Source organism: Ruditapes philippinarum, unplaced genomic scaffold, assembly GCF_026571515.1.
Source record: "Ruditapes philippinarum isolate M1 unplaced genomic scaffold, ASM2657151v2 ctg109_1_1_1_1, whole genome shotgun sequence".
In the NCBI taxonomy this organism is placed as follows: domain Eukaryota; kingdom Metazoa; phylum Mollusca; class Bivalvia; order Venerida; family Veneridae; genus Ruditapes; species Ruditapes philippinarum.
Genome location: NW_026859565.1, coordinates 308543 through 334733, shown reverse-complemented (window position 1 = coordinate 334733; position 26191 = coordinate 308543). Strand labels below are relative to the sequence as shown.

General features: G+C 33.0%; 1 protein-coding gene across 2 annotated transcripts in view; it reads right to left on the bottom strand.

Moving 5' to 3' along the window:
* The window catches only part of LOC132757059 (A disintegrin and metalloproteinase with thrombospondin motifs 16-like), a 134415-nt gene that overhangs the window by 25821 nt on the left and 82403 nt on the right, over positions 1-26191 (bottom strand). For both annotated transcript variants that reach the window (XM_060748245.1, XM_060748246.1), the window contains exons 4-12: positions 17060-17219; positions 11489-11757; positions 8161-8244; positions 4270-4429; positions 3191-3296; positions 2172-2309; positions 1554-1707; positions 902-997; positions 145-293 (exon numbers count right to left, since the gene is read on the bottom strand). In XM_060748245.1, the coding sequence (XP_060604228.1) occupies positions 145-293; positions 902-997; positions 1554-1707; positions 2172-2309; positions 3191-3296; positions 4270-4429; positions 8161-8244; positions 11489-11757; positions 17060-17219 (1316 nt within the window). The remainder of the gene's footprint in view (positions 1-144; positions 294-901; positions 998-1553; positions 1708-2171; positions 2310-3190; positions 3297-4269; positions 4430-8160; positions 8245-11488; positions 11758-17059; positions 17220-26191) is intronic.

Sequence of the window (26191 nt, the reverse complement as noted above, 5' to 3'; positions counted from 1 at the left end):
AGTATATATCTTGGAATTTTCTTTAAAAATGATCAATGGTTTTGTCTAAAATCAAAGATGGGCAAATCCTTTTAAGATTTTAAGCGTGGTAAATTTTAAAACTTGTTTAAAAGACAAAAACTTTGTGATACATATCATACTTACAATGGTCTCGAACATTCTCTCTCACGTGTAATGACACCCCCGCCACATGTTCGGGAACACTCGGACCATTCTGACCAACTTGACCAACCGCCATCAATAGGTTTTGGACCCTCATTGCCATAGTCAACGCATTTACCTTGCCGACACCACTGGTAAGTGTAAAAAAAACAGTACAGAAAGTTACTCCCAAGAGTGCATCATTTTAGATGAATACATTGTATTTCACATTTCATTGATCCTTCCAAGAGGCGTGTTATAAAACAAATTCAATTGATTCTCACCTCATGTGAAATAAAAATTAAGAGTGACCACTGAACAGATGTATAAAATAGAGTTATTTTTGTCAAGGACAGGTGACTGTGGAAAAGAGTGGTGACTCTCAGTACAGGTTCGACTGTATTGTTTTCACTTAGCCTCATTAAACATTGTTTCAAAGTGTGGTTAAAGCATCGGACTAGAAGTCTAAGGATGGCTAGACATGTGGTTTCAAACCCTCTCAGGGGCTAGCTGTTGTTTCCTTGAGACTCACTGCTCAGTAATGGTCGGTTCCAGGAACAAAATTTCAGTGGGTGTCTATAAGCTTATAGCTTCCTACACAATTAAACTTAAATAAATTCTGTATAAACTAAACAGTTTTTGTTAGGGACCTACACTTAAGTGTGTTAATCATTAGATTTTTTATGTCTTAGACTCTGTTCAAAATGAATAATGGTCTTATTGATATCTAAGAGACTTATAAACAGTATTTTGACTTTACCTTTCCAGTGCCACATGATGTCCCTTCTGCTGCTGGTAAGAATTTTGTTTCACATCTTTTGTTGCCACGGTAACACCACAGTGCCTTGCAAATATCCTGTAAGATAAATGTGGGTACAATCTTCATATAATAATTATTGTGGATAGTATACACATCTTTTAACAATGTAGCCTGTATTTTTGGTACATTTACAACATCTATGAAATCTAAAGACATCTGCAGCAACAAGGTGTCAATCTTGACATTTAGGCGACTCTTTAACCCTCAATACAACACTAAATATCTTAATTGAAATTGTCCATCTTTCAATATGGACAAAACCATTCATCATTTTTAGTGAAAATTTAAAAATATGAATTGACTGAATAGTAAACAGTGCAAACTATGATAAGATGGCATAAATGTGCCAAATAACCTTGATCTGCACTGGTTGTATGGGTAGAATTTGTTGCTGCCAGCAGGATTAGAGTCAAGCTATTGTTCTCATGTATAACAAACTTCAAAACAAAATAAATATCAAATTTAACAACAGGAATAGATCTAAATAAAATCGTCTACATCATTTTTAATCATTTTTCAAAGATAATTGGAATAGATATTGTAAATACATGAAAACAAAAAATGTTTAAAAGAATATGCAGCAGATGCTTACTTTTCCAAAGTCGTAAGTACAAAGTCGAGCACGGCTCCCAAACTGCCATTTACATTGAATATCTGCATTGTATAACTCGCCTGGAAGCTTGTTTGGAAATTTAAGTTCCGCTACTTGTTTTGGCTCGTCATCTAGGCAGTCTGACTGTGGAGTACTGTGGAAAAAGTAGAATGTAAATCAAATTAATTATCCTAAAAGTTTCTTTTCCACAATTATTTTTTCTGTGGCATTGCATTAAGATAGAGCCAATAAAGGCTTGAAATAGGCTTGAATAATTAGATTCAAATTAGAGATTCTTCAATTTGGAATATGTTTAAATTATAATTTTACTCTTATTTTATTCATAATTTTATTCTTTATTACAAAATGGTCAAGAAAGAACTATGTGCTACATGTTGACTTAAATCAGTCATGGATTAATGTTGTTAAAACTATTACATCTGTTCAGACTAAGCAATAATACTTCAGCACAGCCATAACTATATGAACAAATTTCATTTGAATGATGCTTCTTGTCAATTAACAGAAATAACTATTTTCTTCTGTGAAATTATACAGTTAAGACGCTGTAAAAAGCAGTATTTTGAAGGACAAAATCTTGACTTGTGTAATACTTACTTCAGAAATCTCATAAGGTAGGCTTTACTGCAGACTGACCAGTGGAACTGTCCATCTTTACCCATAAGGGTGGGTGACATAATCTTCCCTGCAGATTCAGTGCAATAGTTGCCTTCCCCATCATGGAACATTCCAAAACTTTAAAGCAAAGCATAAAAAAGCATTGCATTATCCATATTGCTTAAAGTGTAACAATTCTTTTGTAAATATGTTAACCACAAGATAGTAGATACAGTCAAACCAGTGAATCAAAGCCACCCAAAGAAAAGACCGTACAAGGCCTTTGTAGACAAGAGGTCTTTGTTTGAAGTTTACTATCTTGTATTTTTATTAATGAAGGTTTGCGAAAGAGTGGTCTTTATATATTCAAAAGGTGGTCTGAAACATGTTTGACTATAATTATAATGATAATTATTAACATAATAGTATTATTATGACTTTGTATTTTGTATTCTAATATAATATATATACTATTTCTTTATTAAATTGAGGTGCATTATTACTATTATTATTTATGCTGTGGAAAGGATATGTCATCTGATCTGTAAGTCAAATGACTTCACTAAAATTACTTCTCCGCTCAATGTAGTCTAGCACAAGCAAGTAATAATGGAAATAGACATCAATTTTTTTTTTGCAATATAGTACAATAATGAATGATTTATTGTCCAAATGCATTGTGATTTATACACGTAACTCAGGGCCTATCAGCCCTCATGTCTATACTTACTGCTAATCTGAACTCAAACATTGATTTATTCTACTAAAACACACTCAAAATTATGCATAATTTTTGGTTAAATATATCAAATAAACTGAGATCTGAAAGACATATGTTATGTTTCCTCATGATTATATCAAAGTATAACCAAGATAGGACAATCCAGCCAAACTTTTAATTTTGGCAACCCTAGTAATGTCCCTTTGATACCGGAAACTTGAGATATTTGCACTTAAATGAACTCGATGACGAGAAAGTGCAAAAAAGTTAAAATCAAAAGTTTCTGTAGTTTTCTTACTTGTGTCCAACTTCATGAGCTATGGTAAAAGCCGTTGACAGTCCCGTATCCTCATTCACTGTGCAGCTGCGAACTCTGTTGCACATTCCTTCCATTGGCGCAAACCCTAAAAAAAATGTTACATATTTTATAGAATAAGGAATTAATTAACAAAAGATATAATCCAGTTTGCCAAACTTTTAAGAGTTTTTTTTGCTTTAGTTTATAGAGTGTCTTTAAAATCAGAATGTGCTAGGGGCTTAGTAACAATGTTATAGCAAAAAAAAATCGGTGCAACTGCAATAACATTGTAACTGTATTTCCACTGTAATTGCAGTAAAAAAATAAAACAAAACAAAAAACATTATAAAAACAGGAGCTATTCTTGCCAAGATAACACCTGAAAGAAAATAACAGTACAATATGTTGCATTCTGGGTATATTTGATTACAAAAATGACAATTTCGTGAGGACAAAAATGAATTCCAGTAACACGATGAATTTCCTGTATCCTAAATATATATATCAATATAAATGAAATAAATATATTTTATTGAGTACACTGCAATAAGAAATAAGGAAGATATTTATTGCAATAAGATTAATTTTTGAAAACATCTGGTCTTGATGGGAGAAAATTCTTCTTTCATAGCATCCATTCATTAATGACAATTGCAATGAGAATCAACCAATTTCTCCTCAAAATAGGATACTTAATGCCTGGTGTTTGTAGTTGGCGTTTGAATCACACTGCCTACGTAAAATGTCATATGGCAATATTCTGGCTGTATAATTTGGTCTATGTGGGGGAAAACCTCAGATGTCTCTCTGTATATTATATATATTCATATACACAGAAAAATCACAGGAAAAAGCTGCACGTCTAAGTTGGGACTCGAACAATGGTAGTATAAGTGATTACGTCACAATAAAGTTAAAAATAACTCAAATGTATAAGGTCAGTTAGCGAAACGCAATGGTCATTGTGGTGTAGTGGTAAGCATACTAGACCGGCAATCCAGAGACCCATGGTTTGAGTCCCCGCTGCATTGAGCTGATTTTTTATGTGATTTTTCTGTATATATTTATTTTTAACTCACCAAGGGTATCACAAGGGGAGTTCTTATATGAGCAAAGGTCAAGGCCAGTCAGTAGTATAGCATGGTCATGTTGACGGCCATTTGCTCCGACCAGGACTGACTGCCACTGACAGAAACTGTTTAAAGTATCATCTGCATTGTAGTCTATGGTTAATCCACGCTGAAAAATACAATAGATGCTTATGTAGGTGAAAAAATGATTACATAAATGCGACTCATCTGGAATAAGATAAACTATTAAAGTACGTTTTAAATTTGTAATATATAAGAAATTTAATTGTTTAATTTCAGCAATGCTTTATTAAAAGTACTTTAAATGAGCAACCTAAGACAATTGTTTCTAAGAATTTTTAAACCTTCCGATGCTGAAAACGAGACTGAAAACACTTTGTCTCTTTAAACAGAGGCAGGACAGTCTGTATGATTCGACAGTCTAAACAGACTCTATAGTGTTGTCTGACCAACGTCCAAATCTTCATTGTGTTATCACTAAATTTATGGACTGTTTAAAAACTGATCCTGGGCAAGTCTGCACATCTGTGCAGTATGACCAGGCCCTAGTTATTACCAACTCCAAACTTTCATCCTGATATCCCTAAAATTGATAATGAACAGTCCCTAAAATGGAAGTTGGACAAGTTCATTTAAGAAATTCAGCAGGGTGGGGGTTAAGGGAATAAACAACTGAAACAATCCTTCAAAACATACAATTTTAAACATGGTATTCAAACAAACTTTTTTGCCAAATTTCAATAAAACTATAACCAGAATTTTAATAAATACATTATGTATCAATTACATATTGTGTGTGAATCTACATGTTTCATAAAATTGCACCTGAAAATAAATTTCTTTTCCAAGAACTTGACATTTAACTTATTCAATATGATACAATGGAAACATTTTGGCCAAACCGCAAAACTCATTGACATCAAATTTGATGACTTCCCAGTGCGTGCATTTACAGATTTTTTCACCCTAAAAATATTCCAGAAATGCAAAAAATATGTTCTTAATATCATTCATTTACAAAGTAAATTGCATAGATGACTTTTGGAAAGTTATACCCAGCTATTAAATTTTTTTGGCAAACAATTTATCTTTTGTATTTATAACATCAAATTTAGCGAAAAAGTTACAAATTTATAACGCATGAGACATATTTATTAAAGAATAACATATCGTGGCCCCCGACAAACAGTTCAATGTGTATAAATAAAACCCATCACAAAAACATTTTGTATGTTTCGAAATCAGATTTTGTGATCATAATCTTATATAAAGATCGTTTGATTTAATGCGTATTTCAAATGACTTACAGTTCGGCCCGAAATATGAAATAGTTCATAAATGCTCGAAATGACAGGTTTATTTTAAAAAACATCTTATACGGGATAATCTGTCTGCCTTATGACAATAAACGTCGCATCGTGAACGTACCCCCAGGTAACCGTGTTGTAAATTCAATGTTCATAATATTATAGGCTCGTAAATTTTGTCACATTTTATACAGTCGTAAAAATTTCGAAATTTCGAAACATCTTTTAAGGTACCTTAATCACACTTTATAGGTGAAAAAATCAAACTTTCTTACAATTAATTTCAATTTTAAACTTTGAAAGTTGTTAGATACCCTACAATCGTTAGTTACTAAGAAACCATAACGTTGTAAAAGGTATACTTTATCACAATTTTCATTACATATATCTTATTTCAAAATCACTTCAGTTGACTCTACTTAATTTTGAAACTTTGTTGAAGAAATTTTCTTGATGGAGTAACTCAGAAAAAAAAGATCATGGTCCTACATGTACTTCATTAAAGCATTTATTGCTTTAAAACGTCTTGTCAAAATCATTGTTACTTATATAACAAAGGGTTACAAAATAATGTCTTAAATACATTTTATCTCACTCATTAAAGCTTGTTATTTATTTAATACCTTTAAACACAAGAAAAAACTATCTGACAGAAGAAATATTTGGAATGGTGGTGACATTACAAAATGTACTGTAAAGTGAGACAATTTATCTAGACTTATAATTTTTGTGTTATAATATAGTCTCTCAAGGTGAAACTTTAATAGGATTTTTTTCAGCTTAAATGTTACTTTGATAGAATGAGGCTGGAACTTTTAAAGGGTATAGAGAGATATTTGGTTGTCTGTAATCAGAAGAACATAAATAAAAAATATATATGGAACTATTTCCCAAATTTAACCGAAATTGGGTTTGCAATAACGGCTTGGTCGTAAAACAGCCGTATCTCGTATGATGCGAAGAAAGAGTAATGATTGTTTGGCATTGCAGGAATTGTAGCGAATTGTTACACAATTGCTCCAAAAAGTCATTTGTACATATCTTTTTTGAAAAAACATAATAAAGTACATAACTCTAACTGAAAATTTTAGTCATTAACATACAAAGGCAAAAAAGGGAAATTTAAACTAGCATAGAGAATTTTCTTTAACTTTGTATGATTAAAAAGAATCATGAATTGAAACAAATTGATGAAAAAATAAGGGTCACCATGTTCCATTTTGAGTTATCTGCTCCTATTTTTTTACTATTTTATGTCAATTTCAGGAGCAAATCAAGCTTACCAATACTTTATTTTATTTCAAATTATGTTCTGTCATTTCATTTTCAGTCAATATGCAAAGTTTAAAACAATTATGTCTAAAATGTATTTTGCAATGCTTCAATGAAAAATTATACTTCAAAGAGGGGCATAACTCCAAAAAAAAGAAATTCTATCATTTTCCACAAGCAACTTTAGAATGAATCTGTAAAATAGAATTTCAGCAAAGTTTGCACATTATTGGGAGTACACTAACAAACACAAATTTAAAATAAAAGAAGGTGTTGCTTGGCACAATTATGAGTTATCTTCCCTTGAAAAAGACCTAAAATCAAAATGTTCACAGGTAAACAAATATCAGACTTAAAGACCACCCTATAGCTGCTAGTAACTCTAGGTAGCCATTGCTGCCATGTGGGCGGTCAAAAATTTATCCCCCACAATAATTTTGGATATTTCAGTACACACGTCAGGTGGCTTTAGCTAACTTTATTACCAGAAAATGACTGATATGTCTACTAAATCAAAAAGATTTATAACTAAAGACATAATAAAGTTTATTCTATTAACCCAGATTTCATTTGCTTTTCTTGGTTTTAGACCCATTTACGTGTATGAAGTGTAAATATTGTTAAATGCATATGATCTTACTGTAATTAATGTAAGAAATCCCAAGTCTTCCTAATTTGGTAACCAATTTTATTTAACTGGATATTAAGTTTTCAACTTGTCCCTAAGACAAGTCACATTTTACTATAAGCATAAAAATGTCATTAAAAAAATGTTGTTTCATATCACAGAATGCATGTATTTTAATTGTTACAACTTAAAAGTACATGTAGCATATTTTTATATCTAGGTCTATGTAAAAATGTTTATATAGAAATATGCAAAATATTTTAAATTTTGAAAATGACCACTGGCAGAATTGATTTCGTTCCTAAAAAAGAACTCTTTGCTTTGCTTTTAACATAGCTTTTTATATTTAAAGCACATTCTTAGAGGATCCATGCTATTTGTCTATTAAGTGTTTCAAATGACAGAAGCATCAATGCAATCACATACACATTGTCAGCTACTTAAAACTTTAACCCCCTAAATTTCTTAAATGGACTTGTCAAGCTTCCATTTTGGAAAGGATCATTATCAATTTCAGGGATTTCAAGATGAAAATTTAAAGTTGGTCTGCCAACAGTAGCGAGCCTGGTCAGAGTGCACAGGTTTGCCAGGCTGGCTTGGCTCATAATGCTGGTGGCAAAGGTGAATCAACTTCAGGTCACAGTTAAATAGTCTAAAACTAAACAAATGTACCTCGTCTCCTTCCAGTAGTATAAGACCTACTAGCACAACATCTATCTTGTTACCAAGGGAACCATCTTTGAATAATTGTGACAACTGCAAAAAAGAAAACATTGAAAAATAAATACAGAGGGAGCATAGAGGTTAAGATTAATCATATTCCCATAAATGCTCAATGGGTTAATTGGAGTGCAGGTATTAGTTACATGTACCTGAAATCCAATTATCGCATCTTCTGTCAGGTATAAACATAGTGCATGCTTGTTGATTGGCTACAGTCAGGGGATTAACATAGAGCAAGCTTGTTGATTGGCTACAGTCAGGGGATAAACATAGTGCATGCTTGATGATTGGCTACAGTCAGGGCTTATCATAGAGGATGCTCGTTGATTGGCTACAGTCAGGGGATTAACATAGAGCATGCTTGTTGATTGGCTACAGTCAGGGGATTAATATGGAGCATGCTCCTTGATTGGCTAGTCAGGGGATAAACATAGTGTATGCTCATTGATTGGCTACAGTCAGGGGATTAACATAGAGCATGCTCTTTGATTGGCTACAGTCAGGGGATTAACATAGAGAATGCTTGTTGATTGGCTACAGTCAGGGGATTAACATAGAGCATGCTTGTTGATTGGCTACAGTCAGGGGATTAGCATAGAGTATGCTAGTTGATTGGCTACAGTCAGGGGATAAACATAGAGCATGCTTGTTGATTGGCTACAGTCGTGGGATTAACTATAGAGCATGCTTATTGATTGGCTACAGTCAGGGGATTAACATAGAGCATGCTTGTTGATTGGCTACAGTCAGGGGATTAACATAGAGCATGCTTTTTGATTGGCTACAGTCGGGGGTTTAATATGGAGCATGCTCATTGATTGGCTTCAGTCAGAGGATAAACATAGAGCATGCTTATTGACTGGCCACAGTCAGGGATTAATATGGAGCATGCTCATTGGTTGGCTAGTCAGGGGATAAACATAGAGCATGCTCATTGATTGGCTTCAGTCAGGGGATAACTATAGAGCATGCTCGTTGATTGGCTACAGTCAGGGGATTAGCATAGAGCATGCTTGTTGATTGGCTACAGTCAGGGATTAACATAGAGCTTGCTTGTTGATTGGCTACAGTCAGGGGATTAACATAGAGCATGCTTATTGATTGGCTTCAGTCAGGGGATTAACATAGAGCATGCTTATTGATTGGCTACAGTCAGGGATTAACATAGAGCATGCTCCATTATTGGCTATATTTTTTCTGGGGTTTATTTATTGTGACAAGAGGGAAAGGGATATTATAAATGGTAGAAAAATCATATTAAGATGCTCGTACATTGGGGTTTCATATTTTGACAACAGGGAAAGTATTTTTATTTGTGCCTATGATACAAAATAAAATGAACATCAAAAAACACTTGGCAATACTATTTATAATCTGGGATTTGGGGGAGGGCTATGCCCCCTGTACAAATCAGATATCCTTGTATTTTGATGCTTATTTGATTACATATAGTTCAAAAAGGTCAGTGGCATCCAAGATATCAGAAAAAACAAGAAAATTAATTTTGTCTACTCTAGCAAAATTAGTACATTGACATAAAACATCCACCATATAGGAAAGGTATCATTTAAGAGGGAGACATCTTCATATTGGCTACATTTTAATGATGCTAGCTGGACCATTAGTACAGTTTGCCTGATTTAATGAAGTCATTTCACAGAGATAATTATATAGTATCACCACCATCCCTGAAGACAAGTTTATATATAACAATACCCTGAAACCTAGTAAGTCTTCAGAAAAATAGAAAAGTAATACAGTTTTAAGTCATTTAATCACCTTGTGAAATGATCTTGGTTTTTTTTTATATGGGACATGAGCCCAATAAACATGTATGTGAGGCACGACATGAGTATAAAGGACAATGTATATTTATACCTGAGATATGAATCCAATATTTTACTCATGAGCCCAATATATGTAAAAGGTATATTTATACCTGAAATATTCGAGCCCAATAAATAAAACATCAGCCCAATATTTTATAATGTATGTAAAAAGTATATTTATACCTTAGACATGAGTCCAATATATAAAACATGAGTCCAATATATGTATGTAAAACTATTTATGTACTTGAGTGCCCAATAGATAAACACTAGCCCAATATTATAATTATTATGTATGTAAAAAGTATATTTACACCAATATATGAAACTTGAGTCTAACAGTATATTTTTACCCAAGCCTCAGTCCAATATATGAACAAGGTATATTTATACTTCAGAGATGAGCCCAATATATGAGACATGAGCCCAATATTTGTACAAGACATTTATATCTGTACAGGTAACCTAGGCATAACAAAACATGTAAAAACTATCAGTAAAACAATTAAAGCAATTCACAATACCTTTCAGGCATAATTGGTTCGACAATATACAATGAATTGCAGAAATAATCCGAATACAATATCAGAACAAAGTATTGCAAATTCTTTTTTGTTTTCTGCAATTCGAGGCATGTTAAGTAGATAATTCTCTAAGGAAACCTCTGACACATTTATGACAGCTCGAATCAGCTCGTTCTTACAACAAAGAGATACTCAGCTGTTTAACTTACAGGTATCATAGGAGAGAACGAAAAATCATTTTGACTGTTTTGCAAATCAACTTCAACTTATTGTAACTTTTATTTCATATGCAGATGTGCTGTGTTTCTCTATAGAATTGCAGGCCAAAAATCTGTATTATATGCAGTTATTAACTGTGGGATAGGAATATGAGATGGGAAGTATTATTTTGGTGATCTTCTTTCTTTACTTTTGTAGATTTTATTCTATGTTTTAAATCATATATATTGGATGGTTCTTTACAAAAAAGGGTTTATCTTCTTTTGAGGTCTTGGGTATAAATTGTTGCACCCGACTTTTTATTCACAAATATTAATATACAAATGTATGTAGAAAAAAATCCTTATATGCATGTATATAAAAATAACTTAATATTTATATTCAACAAGAACCATTAAGCAAGAAAAAGAAAAATATTTGAAATATTGACAGATACTCACTTTAACAAAGTTAATACCATGATCTGACTATATCGCAGAGTTGGAAAATAATTTTAGCCTAATTGACCTTGACTTTGACCCAGTCAACATGAAACCCTGCCCACATAAATTATAGTAGTCCATGTAATGTACCAAATATCTAAAAAATATCAGGCACTATATAAACAGTAAGTAAAGTTGGCAGGATAACCGGAAGAAAAAACAATGGTTACCAGCAACCAACTGTTTTTCAGAAAGCATAAAAGACAAAACGCAATAAACTCACCATATTAAACAATGTGAGTGTGTATGTCGTGATATTAGCATCTCCATGCTTATGATACATGTTTTTGTCTACAACCACCAACATCTCAACTGTCTTCGGTGAACTCATCTCTCGTAAAAACTTGTACTTGAATGCCGCCCGCTTTTCAACAGAATGTAAACTTTTATCCAAAGACTGCTCATCATCTACGAGTATTTTGTTTTGTTCTTCTGTCTCGATCTCGTCAGAGTCGTCATCGACCCCACGTTCAACAATGATATCTCTCTGACCTGAAAAAACATTTCAAAAAGCAATTTCGATAAGATGCTAAAAGTTTCCATTTACTATTTAAAATAATCTGTAAAGTTTCGCTAAAATAGAAACAAAACTATCAAACTTTGATACAGGTATGAACCCCACATCTGATGGTGGCAACAGGTTCCACCACTGCAACCAATGTAGACCATGATCACGTCCATACCACCGGACCATGCTGTTCAGCCAGTACATATTTTGAAACTTTTTCTTAAAAAATGATAAGATTGAAAAAAAAAGTCCATCATGGAATGAGTCAACTTAATGGTGTAAAATTATTGAGTATTGTAGTCAGAGACTGATTCAATAGGGGCAGGTGAGTGGTTTCAAGCCAATAATCGATAAACTATTGGGCGCTGTGTGTCTCCGATTTCTAAGGTATCTGGTAAGGTTAAGGTAAGTGAGGGGAGTGATAGTGCTAATGTCCTTGGAGCAACAAGTTTGAATCTCGACACAAACAATAAACAATATAAAACAACAATTTGCCTTTCTACACTTATATTTCGAATAATTTATGAAACAACACTTGCAGTATTACTTGTAGAAGAATGGGTTTACAGTACAGTCTCCAGAAACACTTATAAGATAATAGCCAGCCTGTTTATTACTGAAATACTTTCCGAACCAGTACTAAAAAGTTATTCAACAAATCAAACAAATAAGTTAATTAGTTCAATAATTTAGATTATAGACATAAAATAAGAAAATTGCAGACAAATGCACAAACTGTGTGGTGTTTATTGCTTCCATAAAGAAAGCATGCATATAAATGATACAGGATACTGGATTATATGAAATTCAGACAGGTGGCTGTCTTTTCTCTCAGTTATTTTATTAAACCTAATATTCTAGATACATATTTCATCTCCCATACCTCATAACACCTTTTATTGTTTATATTTTACATACTCCCGCACTGTGCCAAAACTTCTGAAACAATAACAGAACTCCCCGCACAGCTGTTTGCGCTAAAACATTGTTCTTGTGCAGTATATTTTTCACATTGTTAGCAGATCATTGACTAGATATTATTTTAATTATGAAATATTGCCGTGGGTATATCTGTAAGAACAGAGGGAGTTCTATTCACATTTGGGTTGGTATCAAAGGCGGGAGTTTGTCTGCTGCAATAAACGCCGTCTGCTTTAGTGACAGGAATTGTCTGGTACGAAGTTTGACAGAGAACATCCGGTTTGACCTAGTTATGATAATGTCAGAAAAACAGTTTATTGGTCACACAGATTCCGCAATTTGGGTCAATAACTAAAACCGTGCCAGAATTTTTTTTGTCCATTCAAACAAATATATTGGCAATGTGAAATAGAGTTTTGTTCTTTTATCTTTGTTTTTATTGTACACAAGTTAAAAAAAAAAACCATTTTTTGCCAGTTTTTATTATTAATCCACTGCCTGCAACAGAATTTTGCTTTCCAGACAGAAACATAGAAATATCAAAAGAAACTTTTAGCAAAACACAAAAGGCTTTTGGCTCAATCAAAATACCTGAAATGAACTATAAGGGATAATTCCAAACAGGGCAAGTTCATCAAACAAACTGAGAATGGTGAAGACAGAATTGTGAAAAGAGATAGGTGTGGAGAAAATGGAGAAGAGAGAATGGAGAAGGGAAAATGAAGAAAAGAAAATGGCAAAGAGAAAATGATGAAGACAGCATGGCAAAGAGAGAATGATGAAGACAGCATGGCAAAGAGAGAATGATGAAGACAGCATGGCAAAGAGAGAATGATGAAGACAGCATGGCAAAGAGAGAATGATGAAGACAGCATGGCAAAGAGAGAATGATGAAGACAGCAATGGCAAGAGAGAATGATGAAGACAGCATGGCAAAGAGAGAATGATGAAGACAGCATGGCAAAGAGAGAATGATGAAGACAGCATGGCAAAGAGAGAATGATGAAGACAGCATGTTGAAGACAGCATGGCAAGAGAGAATGATGAAGACAGCATGGCAAAGAGAGAATGATGAAGACAGCATGATGAAGACAGCATGGCAAAGAGAGAATGATGAAGACAGCATGGCAAAGAGAGAATGATGAAGACAGCATGTTGAAGACAGCATGGCAAAGAGAGAATGATGAAGACAGCATGGCAAAGAGAGAATGATGAAGACAGCATGGCAAAGAGAGAATGATGAAGACAGCATGGCAAAGAGAGAATGATGAAGAGAGAATGGCAAAGAGAGAATGGAGAAGAATGGTGAAGATAGGTCATCAGAGCAAGTAGAATGTGGATGACTTGCATCTGTAGTTTATCAGAACAAATGTTGATGTTTCAGAGAAGTACAATAGACAGGTCTGCATTTAGAGAGTAGACTTCTTCAATGCCGTCTGCTGTATTGACAGAAATTGTCTGTCTGGTTGTTGGAACAAGAAACATCTTGCATGCCTTAGTCATGATACTGGTATATTTGGGTACAAGATTTTTCTCTTTTTTTCCATACTGGTATTGTTGGGCAAAGGTATTTTTGCAAATATTAGATTGAATTAACTTATTTTGAATTTATCATTTATTATTGCAATAAGGTGACAATTTCCTGTTTAACATGTTTATCCTTATTTTTTGTCAAAATGTTTTTGAGCATTTTGACAGATTAAAATAATCTTTTCATCAAGAAAATTTAAATATACATATACATCTCATATCTAGCAAATTGATCAAGCATCCTGAACAAGGATGTATAAAAAAATAAAATATTAATATATAAACCTTAAAAAAATTAATATTCACGTTTCACCTTATAATGATTCACATTTTACGTTTTCACGAACACACATCCCCGCTTATCATTTTGTTCACGTTCAACCACTTGTTAATTCTTCAATTAAATTATATAAAAAAACAACATTAAATTTATGAGGTCGGTTTCCAGTTAACTATGAAATATGAGCCGCGTCATGACAAAACCAACATAGTGCGTTTGCGACCAGCATGGATCCAGACCAGCCTGCGCATCCGCGCAGTCTGATCGGGATCCATGCTGTTCGCTTACCAACCCTATTACAAGTAGAGAAACTGATGGCGAACAGCATGGATCCTGATCAGACTGCGCTGATGCGCAGGCTGGGCTGGATCCATGCTGGTCGTAAACCCATTATGTTGGTTTTGTCATGACGCGGCTCAAATTTATTATTCACAAATCTGCATGAAAATATTATCAAGGTCTGAGAAGGTTTCAACACTTACACTTAAAATTTGCATCTATGAATTTATTACTTTCAATAAATGCAATACAGCGTAATAATTTAGTTGCCATTCTATGCAAAGGCAGGCATAATTTCCAAATAGGTTTAAAAATGTTTTTTTATTGCATTTAAGTATTAGGTGAGAAATTTCATCTCATAGATAAACAAATTTTATTCATTCATTTTCTTTGATTACTAGTGTGACGGGAAAAAAGAAATCGTATGTCGGAGAGACCTATGTTATAAGTACAGGATGGCCTGCATGGTATGTGTAGGGACTAAAATGTTGGAGAATCCCTGAAATTCTGAATTGCATTTTGCTATCTCCCTTTTATATATGTTTAATCATGTCCACTGCATTATAGAACTATCTATAGAGCTCAGTGACCTTAAACTATTTTACTTTTTTTGATTGAGTTTTAATTCCACCGTATTTGTGCATCTTTATCTTAACCAGAAGGCTAAAATAGTTTAAAGGAGCTCCATTGAATTCAAAACAAAAATGCTTAAAAGCATAAAATTTGAAGTTCCTATATACATCAAGTGACGCAAAGAAAAAAAAACTACAAAAAATAATAATGAAATTTACCAGAAATTAAATTAAAAATCAATTTTGCAGCAATTTTTAGTCAAACTTTAGCGAAATAAGGGGCATTTTGCACAATAAATATGATTATTCTGGAAAAACGCAGTGAGGGTTTATGAAAAGAAAATTTGTACATAAGCTATTGGTCCAATACTATACCAAATTATGGTATACAAATATTGGTAAAATATTTCTTGTCATGTCAAAAAACCTGAATGAAGTCCCTTTAAAATCAAAGCATTTGGCAAAAAGGGATTACATTGTCTGGTTAAGAATATATAAGATCTGTTGCTATTTAGTGAGTGAAAAAAATAACTGCAACCATAGAGTTTGACGATAATGTGATTGAATGAGCATTTGTATAGATAAATAAAACTGCGAGAAATGTGGAAAAAAAAGTGAATACTGAATTAGATAAGTTTTATTAATAAAAAGTTTGAGTGATGCCCAGGAACCTCCCACCCTCATTTCACTTGAAAAAAAAACTTATCAGTAAAAACATCACATAATTGTCAGTGCTATCTATATCAAACATTAAGTAAATATAATTGTAACAAGAGCTGTCCGTAAGACAGCGCGCTCGACTTTTTTATTGCTTGCCAATAAAAAAAGTTTTTGCAGTAAAAGGCAATACAAGAATCTCTGTATTTTTAAAGTGAACAATGGCCATGAGCATTAAGATATTAAGTGAAGAATTATTTTACTGAATTGTGTGATACCCTTGAACACTGCTTGCCTATAATACAAAACATTGACAGTTAAGGGCCATAATTCAAATAAAATCTTTGACAGAATTACCTTCTCCTGGACATGTTTGGGAATCATGATTGTAAACAAGTATTCCAACTTTCAAATTAATATCTCAAACAGTTCAGTCAAAAAGTGGACTGGTACTAAAAACTTAACCAAGATTCTAAGTCGATAAAAGGCCTTAATTTTTAAAACAAATCCTTGACAGAGTTACCTTCTCTTGCGTACAGATGGGGGTAATGATGTGAAATAGCATTAAAAGTTTTCAAAGCAATATCTCAAAGGGTTAAGGCAATAAGTGGATTTTACCCATATTCAATGTATTTTCTAAGTCAAAAAGGGGCATAATTCTGTCAAAAACCTTGACAGAGTTATGTCCTCGTTGTCTGTTGATGAAGGTCGTGATGGTAAACAAGTATGGTCAGTTTCAAAGCAATACCTCCAATGGTTTTGAAATAAAGTGAGGTGGTACAAAAAACTTAACCAAGCTCAATACACTTTCTAAGTCAAAAAAGGGCCATAATTCTGTCAAAAACCTTGACAGAGTTATGTACTCTTGTCTGTAGATGGAGGTTATGATGGTGAACAAGTATGGTAAGTTTCAAAGCCATACTTGTAATACTTCTGAAATAAAGTGGGGTGGTACGAAAAACTTAACCAAGGTGTGACGCCGACGCCGACGCCGGGGCGAGTAGGATAGCTCCCCTTTTCATAGAAAAGTCGAGCTAAAAATCATACCTGTTTTTTGTGCTTCATAATATTTCTGGTGTTTTGAATCAAGAATTGATCGCTTGTACAGTTTGTGTGGTTGACCGATGAAGTCCGAGGATCCGTGCATCGTAGACAGGTTAACGGGTTCGATGAGGAAGTCATCGCGCTCGGTACGTATCATCCCATTCTAAAAATAGAAACAATTGTCAAAAAAATTACAAAATTGTTATGATACATGTATGAAATGAACACTATCAAAATAATTTTCTTTTTTAAAGTTCATTTAGCAACATAGTGTTGGGTGACAGTATTAACTCAGTTTGTAATGTACCTTTCTGTTTTTTTCGTAGCGGAAAATTTAGCCACATCTTTTCCATTCATTGCTAGGTCAACTGTTTACAAACAGTATCACAAACATAAGCACGTGCTCTTTTGTGCAAACCAAGTCAACCAGTGACTTTGTATTATCTCAGTGTAGCGAATGGATAACAAGTTAGCCAATTTACATAAAACTGTAAACACCGGAAAGGTCCATACAGTTTAACAGTTAATATCCAAGTAAAGAAATGGTTCAAGTCCAATAATACATGGTAAACTTATCTTGAAATTAATTAATGCTTGCTAGTTTATTTTATTCTAACATTATTTTTAACAAAATGTCTCATTTTTTGATAATTTCGACCATATCAGTTTTTAAGGATAGTAGTTTTTCAGTTTAAATGTAGACATCATAATGTATTGAAAGGAAAATTTATGTTTCATACTGATAACTCTTTGAGCACTGCGTCTAAATCTTCACTTTTAAATTATAATAACTTTCTCAAAACCGCAAAATTTTATTAATTGTGCATATAAGCACATAGTAATACATTATTTATTTATTGTTAGCCATAAACAACCAATAAAAGTAATAACGTATAAAATGTAAGAAAATTTTTATAAATGGAAACGTAACATTTTTAAATTTCGTAATTACAGTTTAATCCTCTAGAACGTGTAACCGAAACATTTTGAGGATTAATGTATTCAAAATGCATAAATGAATCGCACCTGTTCATAATTGAAATACAAAAAATGTCGATAACAACGTTTAATAAATTGCTTAAATCGACTCACTGAAACCTTTATCGATGTATAAATCGGTGATTTTGATATGTTATCGACAGTTAAAATTTTGTCGAGATGATTTAAATATTTAAGGGACTGATGACGATCAAAATCTGATTTCCAGATAAAATGAAAATCGCTATAACTTAATGCAGTAAGTATTTTCAGTTAATATATTTTATTACATAATTTTAACGAGAGTAACAAGCTATTAGTTTATGTAATAAGTTAAATTTCATTAGATTTATATAAATATATAAAAAAAATGTCAGTTCCGATTTGTTAGGTTTCTGTCATATTCACACTGACAGGGACCATAACTTTATTTCAAACCCACTATTTAGATCATTCTCTAAATCTATTACCTTATGATTACCACACTAAATTTGTGTCTTTCTCGTCCATTCAAAGCTTATATGAGAAGGTTTGAAATTCAAATGTTAAAATCAGGCAGCCAACAATTTAAAGTGTAGTCAGTCTGCATGTCTCACTCTAAATTGATGACATAGGCAAGTCAGTGCTGCCACCTGAGCATTCAAACGACTGATAATGAAATAAGCTCTCCTTGTGGCTGAGAGGTTGCCTTTAAGGGTTGAGGCATCAGAATTGCAGCCATTGTTTATCCCTACGTGATCATAAAAGGTGACTTAATGGATTTGATAATCTGGAGTCTACGCATCTCTTAGCTTAAGCAGGTAAGGTGGTTTTGACCCCTGGTCTAAGCTTGTAACACTCAAGATTAGCCAAATCATCTTTCCTGTTTCTGTGCGAAAAGACCTAAATTATGTTGATGCGTCATAAAACCAAACAAACAATGAAGTAAGCATGTCTTAATTTTGAGGCGAATTTATGTCAAATTATAAGGGAAAGTCCGGAACTTCCATTTTGGTATATTATATTATCTTTAGCATTCTGAGTCATCAAAACCATTATCTTATTTTCTTATTATGCAGTTTTCGGCTAAATGCATTATTCTAAAATGCATACAAATTTTGAAGGAAACGTGACAAATACAGCAATCATACATTTTGTAAATAAAAAATAATTTTGACACATATATACGGTCCTAAAACTGCGCATTTGTGACTCACTTATCTGACTGCAAACTTAATTAAAACGATGACTTTAGTCATCAATTCAAAGTGAAAATGACTCTCGGTTAATTAACGAAAAAAACAACAAATTAATAAATGAGTCACAGGATAATCTGTCATTCGTCTTCCATAATCACAAATCTTGCCAAAAACTGAATGAACAACCAAAAAAAAAAGACAAAAATAAAAATCATCTTTAATGTGATACGTAAACTTCTCAAAAGGTGGTAAATAAAAGGAATGATTATCATAGCTTGTTGAATTTCAAAGGCGATTTAAGTACAAAAAAATGACACAATATTATAATGGATCGAAAACATCAAAAATGAGGGAAGGACGTACACAATGCAATCTTTTAGTCGAATCTTTGAATCCAAGTAGTTTATAGATGCAGTAAACCATAAATATTAAATATACCGCAGTAATTCATCAAAATTATGTTAATTCTGAATATGAATCATTTTTCTGATAACAAGGGCAGTTCCAAAAGTAAACGACCTGCGGGATGTTAAATAAACAAAACAAAGTGCTCGTCAGAGAGTAATTTAATTTAAATGATATTAACCAAACATTGAAAAGACAAAGCTTTTTTTCCCCACCATCAGAGTAATAATTCCTGACAACAGCTATTATATAATACCTCACGTCATTTATTTCCTATATTGCCTTACGAGGGTAACAATGCATAATGTCACATGGTAACATTGCGTTCTGGCCAACTGACATTACCAATTCTAGGGCCCTCAGATCATGTACATACCAAGTGCCCTGTTTAAGTTATTCTATTCTGTACCCGTTACCTCCATTGCTGAGACACCTTTTAGGCACTTGTTTTATAACTGTTTGGTATAATTAAATTAATATCACATCCTTCTGAGGGTGATGGAATGACATGTTCAGCCTTGACAAGATAATGTTTTGTGTCTTTGGTAAACATACTGTTCTATTGCTGTGATATACATATATTCGGACACAGCAAAACATTATTGGTAGGGCCAAAATGACACTATTGAAATAGTGGTCTTTTGTACAGTAACTTATATAACAACGACTTTTTTAAGCAGGAAGTCAAATTTGTTCTGTTGCAAGTAGACGCTTGCTACCAGTTTTTCTTCTTTAAAACCTACTCTCTTATGTTCTGATACACTTGGATAGGCTTTATAATGTGCCCACAAAATTTCAAAACTTCTCAAACACTGCAAGCCCATACTTTCTTCTATAAAATTATACATATATATTCTTCTAAAGCCCCTTATTCTTTTCACCAACTTTTACTGTATTAAATTTGTTCACACTCTATTAAACTTGTTGTAACTCTGTCTGAACGAGCCACTCACAATCGGCACCCAAGCTTTACCGCTCTTTACTATAAAACTCCCATCTCCCAATAAATCATTGTTCTCAGCCTTCTTTATTAAAATAAAAATCTTGATTATTGCACTTTGTTGTCAGTGATAACAAAGCATGAATAAAAAATAAATCTTCAATCCGAGGATGAAAGACGCCGCATGAATCATTTTACAACATAGTTAATGTTGCGGACCACTAAAACTTTTCAAAACATTTTCTTCATACGCTGTGATGAATTCGGTGCATACACACATCAAAAATTAATATTCTTAAAATCATGCGTCTTAAAATTCATACATCATTTACTTTCTTTAGCGTACTTATTTCAACAGTATCTCTGCCAGGGTTGTGTGGTATATAAATTGTACTTTATTTAAAAATTTCAATATAAATTATGAGAAGTTCAGTTATTTTTCTCTGCTTGTCTATAGTTAAGTCCTTGAACAGGAGACAGTGTCTGTGGTCCACCATATAAAACAATATGACAATCTTTTCCATAATGAACTTTCCAGAACAATGTTTTCTGTAAGAAGCAATTTAGTAAAGTTCCTGTCATAAACAATCATTAGTACTATAAAACATGAAATATTATATTATACATGTAAACCTTAGAAGGTGACATATGACCTTTCTGGTACATGACCTTGAACTTCATGCACCTGCTGCTTTTTGCATTTTAACTTTATAATGAGAAAAAAATTCATTCTAAAACCTGGAATGTATATCATGCTAGTTGAACCCTAATATGTGGCCTTGACCTTGATCCTAAGGCATGCCTAAAATCATGACAAAGTGAGTGACTGACACAAGACTTACAAAATACATGTATATACAAGACAACATTGATATTGACCTTCACAAGTGACCTTAACTGTAAGTCTTTATTATCAAGGTCATCAAAACTTGTTGTTATGGCAACTAACAGTTCATCCATTAGTTCATTAACTACAGAATCAAACAAAACAACTAATAAGAATAGGACTTTATATTAATCCCGATGAACACGTAGAATTTTTTTAACAGCGAGCAAAACTATGTTAGACACATATAAGCATTTTAAGTTCATAAAAAAATATCTTTGCTGACTTTTGAAAACTGTCATTTATCAATAATTAGGTACTGGATCATGCAAAGAAGCCAATATACCCATGTACCTCAACACACATGAAAAAAGTAGTGCACTGTAAATTTACGTTTCGCCTTTCTACTATAGGATATCGATTGACCGATTTTAATTGAAAAGAATATATTAATATTAATGATGAGACTCCTGCATCAAAGAAAAGATCTGCTGAGCAGACGAAATTGACAAGCAGCAGACGTACAGCAGACGGCATAAACAAACGTGGTATAGAACAAGCCTTGTGAGTCACATCCACGCTTAATAGACGTTTAAAGAAGTATTAATGTTTTCTGTCAGCTCTTACGTTTATTCATTATAAAGAAAGTAGATGGAGCATAAAACAAACTGCATAATTTATTGCGATAAGCACCTTCCTTAGGTTATGTAATTGTATAACAAATTGAGAAAGAGAGAGAGAGAGATAACATAATAATTTTATAACACTAAAATTGCCCTAGTTATGGAAGTTTTACTGCCTATGATTCATAATAATTAGCATAATCCATAAAAAATATCAAGAACGAGGTCAATGGAAATCTTAATAAATGTTTGTTTAACTGTTGGGGGAAATATGAGTCAGGTACGGGTTTGACAGTTGCTTCAGTGTGTTTTTTTACGCAGTCCCGCAGTCTCGTCAAGGACTTCACCACTTAATCAGAAATTAAAAATAAAAAAAACGTAAAAGGTCTGAAAAAGTAAATAACCCACGACTCTATTGAATAGATATTGCTAACTAAACAGATTTTATATAGGGTACATTATGTTTGAAACTATACATAAAAAGATTCGCCTACAAATTTAAGAGACTGTGTCCAATGACCTAGAAAAATCAATAAAAGTAGTGGAAAAGGTATATTAAATCTTTAAACTGGTGTGAAAATTCTGATGTAAAAGTACTTAACAAATGATAGTATGTCAAACACACAAACTTTGTGAAAGCAAGAGATGATCAAGGACAGCATGCTGTTAAAGTTTGAGTCTGGTTGTGGCAGCTGAGCAGACCAGGCAACGTCTTATACTGCCTATTATACTCACTTAAAGTACAAGAAATTAGCCATTATCATGGTTTCAGTGTAAGTTAAAGGGACTGCACTGAGGTTTAAAAGCCTAAAAACATAACATTTGAATTTCTTACATAAATGAGCTGGGGTACTTTAAACAGACATAGATGCAAAGATAGTTAAGAAATATACTTTGAAATAAATTGAAAATCGTATTTTTATGCTTTTCTTAGCCTGATTTGAGTGTAAAGCGTTTAAACGCTTTTCATTTTGGGTCATTTTTTCACAATTGGAATAATTATTCTGGAAAAACGAAGTGCACGAATGATCTGAAATTTTGCACAAAGATTAGTGGTCTAAACCTACATCAAATGGTACATTTATCTGGAAAAAAATATTTTCAGTCCCACCTTGTCAGAAAACCTCAGTTGAGTCCCTTTAACATAAATTATAATTAGTACGTTTTTTTATTTTTATTTTAATGGATTTTTTATTGTATTACACGGGTAACTACTTAATCGGATGGAGACATCGTTAGCTTCTTCGACATACCCCCTAAACAGCAAAAAATAATACAAAATTAATGTCCGATACAGATGTAAGACGATAAGTTTGACTGTTAACTTATATAATATTATACAGTCAATCAGCCAAGTGCAGCCGGGACTCAAACCGTGACCATGTATACAGTGATTGCCAGTCTTAGTGTGCTAACCACTACACCACTGTTGCCTTGACATCTATTTCATGCATGTCGGCCTTATATAGTTAAGTTATTTATTTAACTTATATATTGTGACTTCATTTTTATCATCAAAGTGGGGAATTAATTAAACAGTGTATTGATACAGAATTTTTTTTTTACGAGAGCTCAAAATCATAATCGTTTTGTGCAATTTATATGTAAAATTGATGCATTCAACTTAATTCTAATACGGCATAGATCTCCAACAACTATTTTGTCTGCCTAATTGCCATTTTAAATCTGTACAGTGGAAGTGTCAAATTTATTCATAAACAATATATCTCAATTATAGGTAGGGGGTCTATCAAATACTCAGATATGTCATCTCTAGTTTTATTCTCTAGTCTAATATGAATATAATGACAAATGCAAGAACACACTCATACCCCTGGCAGCTGTGTGCATATTATTTATTACGTTGACACTAGGTCATTCCAATAATAAAAGAACAACAAGTAGTGGTGCAGAGAGCTGTTTACGCCCACCTGTATAAAGCAAATTTAAGTGTTTGTTTTTACAGACTAAATTTATGATTTTGATATCCAGTAGACAAATGATAATCTAAAAGGTGAACCCTTAACTTTTTTCCCCTTGTTAAAAACATTTTTAAAGACATTATTATCATGCTGTTGGGTGAAAAAGATCATGCAAATGTTATTTTTTGTACAGAATGACAGTTACAATAGCCTAAAACTAATTAAATGAGACATTCATTGTACATGGGAAATGATTACTCATGATCGGAGAGGTGCTTTTTCCAACGTAGCAAGTACAGCATGGCCTTGCTCTGTATGACAGGTCATTAGAAAATAAATTCTTAAAGCTGCATGCCTCCATTACTACTATACAGTTTAAGTGTATTTAAGTATTAGTACTTCCAATCCATGTACATTTCCGAGAGCCTTCCAAATGAAATGAAATCTAGTGAACCAATCAATCTAATATGTAACGTCCAGGTGAGCCGATATTGTGTAACAGATGTTTATTTGTCAACAGACATGCATAATACCACCTAGACATTTTATGATAATGTCTTCAATATGCTATAGCATGTGCCCATATCATCTTTTTTTCCTACATATATTTTGCAAACATGCTGGAATGTATGTCTTGCAATCCAACAATATTTTCCCAGTGATGAATATTCATATAAATAAAAGTTAACACCATAATAAGTGCATATTCTCATGAACCAACAAGAAATATGCCAGACAGTTAGTCTGGTGAGACCTTTTTTTCATAAAATTTTACTCCATTTTAACTTCTTTTTTATGCATCTCCACATGCTTTTGTCTAATTTAAATCATAACTGTTAGCATAATCTTCTTAAAAAACATAGTTAAAGTTAACAAGACCGAGGCTATATCTTTGTATCTAATCATAGACACTTGGGATTATGGGAGACCCTCCCTTCTCCACACCTGTATAGGGTCTACTAGTGTATACCTCATGGTGCAATTAAACCCTATCTCTAAAAATATTTCTGAATATTCAAAGACCTTTCTTATTTGTATTGTAAATAAAACTCCTCCTGTGCAACTTTGTCAATGTTTAAAATAAGCTACTTGGTTGATCCTCTGATCTGATTTAAGATTTTAGGATAAAAATTGCTTTATTTCTTTCCATTGTCTTTTTTTCCAAACCATCCAATGCAAATGGAGTACTGATAAAAAAGGGAAACAACTCTCCCTAAAATATTTATCACTCACTTTCTATCCAAACACCTTATAAAACATCAAGATAATATTTCATGCTGACTTTCTTTACACAATCATACCTATTAAATGTCAAAATGAAATGAAAGATAAAACAATCTCTGATACATTATCTTCTGTACAACATTTTTGTCCAAGTAATTTATTTTCACAAACTTTTTTTGTTTTCCTCAGAAACATCTGTTGTCCCCACAAATGTCAAGAAGTGTACAACCTGATCATCACTCAGTGTACCTATCACCTACATCATTGTATGTAATCCCAGTTTTCTGCACAGCACTTTACAAGGCATATTCAATTAATCAAGAGCAAAAATTCCATTTAAAGCAACACCACTATACATGTTGTGAAAATTAAAACCAAACGCAAACGAAGCATTATATCAAGCAAGAGTGGCACCTGAGTAAAACCACCAACCCTGAGTAAACTTGCTGGAAGGAATTCAAAGCTCCATAGCTTAGAGGAGCAAATGGACTGTAGTTGCAGTCAAGCTCCTTAAATAATGCATTAGATTTATAAAAGGAAGTCGTTTTTGAAACAATCACTATAGTGCTCTTTATGCAAAGATGTGAATATATGTTCATAATCTAAGTTTTTGTTCTTTTCTTTGATTGGGTTTTTCGTCGCACTGACACACTATAGGTCATATGGCAATGTTTCAGCTTTACTGGTGAAGGAAGACCTAAGGTCGCCCATCCGTGCATCATTTCAGGCAAGAACAGGCACCTGAGTAGAACGACCGACTTTCCGTAAGCTAGCAGGATAGCTTCCTTGCATAAAACATAATTTATGCAAATGGGTTGAGCAAGCCTCTTTAAGACGGTAATATTGTACACTTTACACTTTGCTCACTTATATATCAGCGGGTCATTAAAGGAAGAGATGTTGTTTGTCAGACAGACGGAAATGTTGTAAGAAATTAGTTAATCTGTCATTTATATTGCCAGACATAATACAACTTTACATTTTAATATTGTTACATAACATCCATCTTCCGAGCAAGATGATATAAGCTATAGCAAGT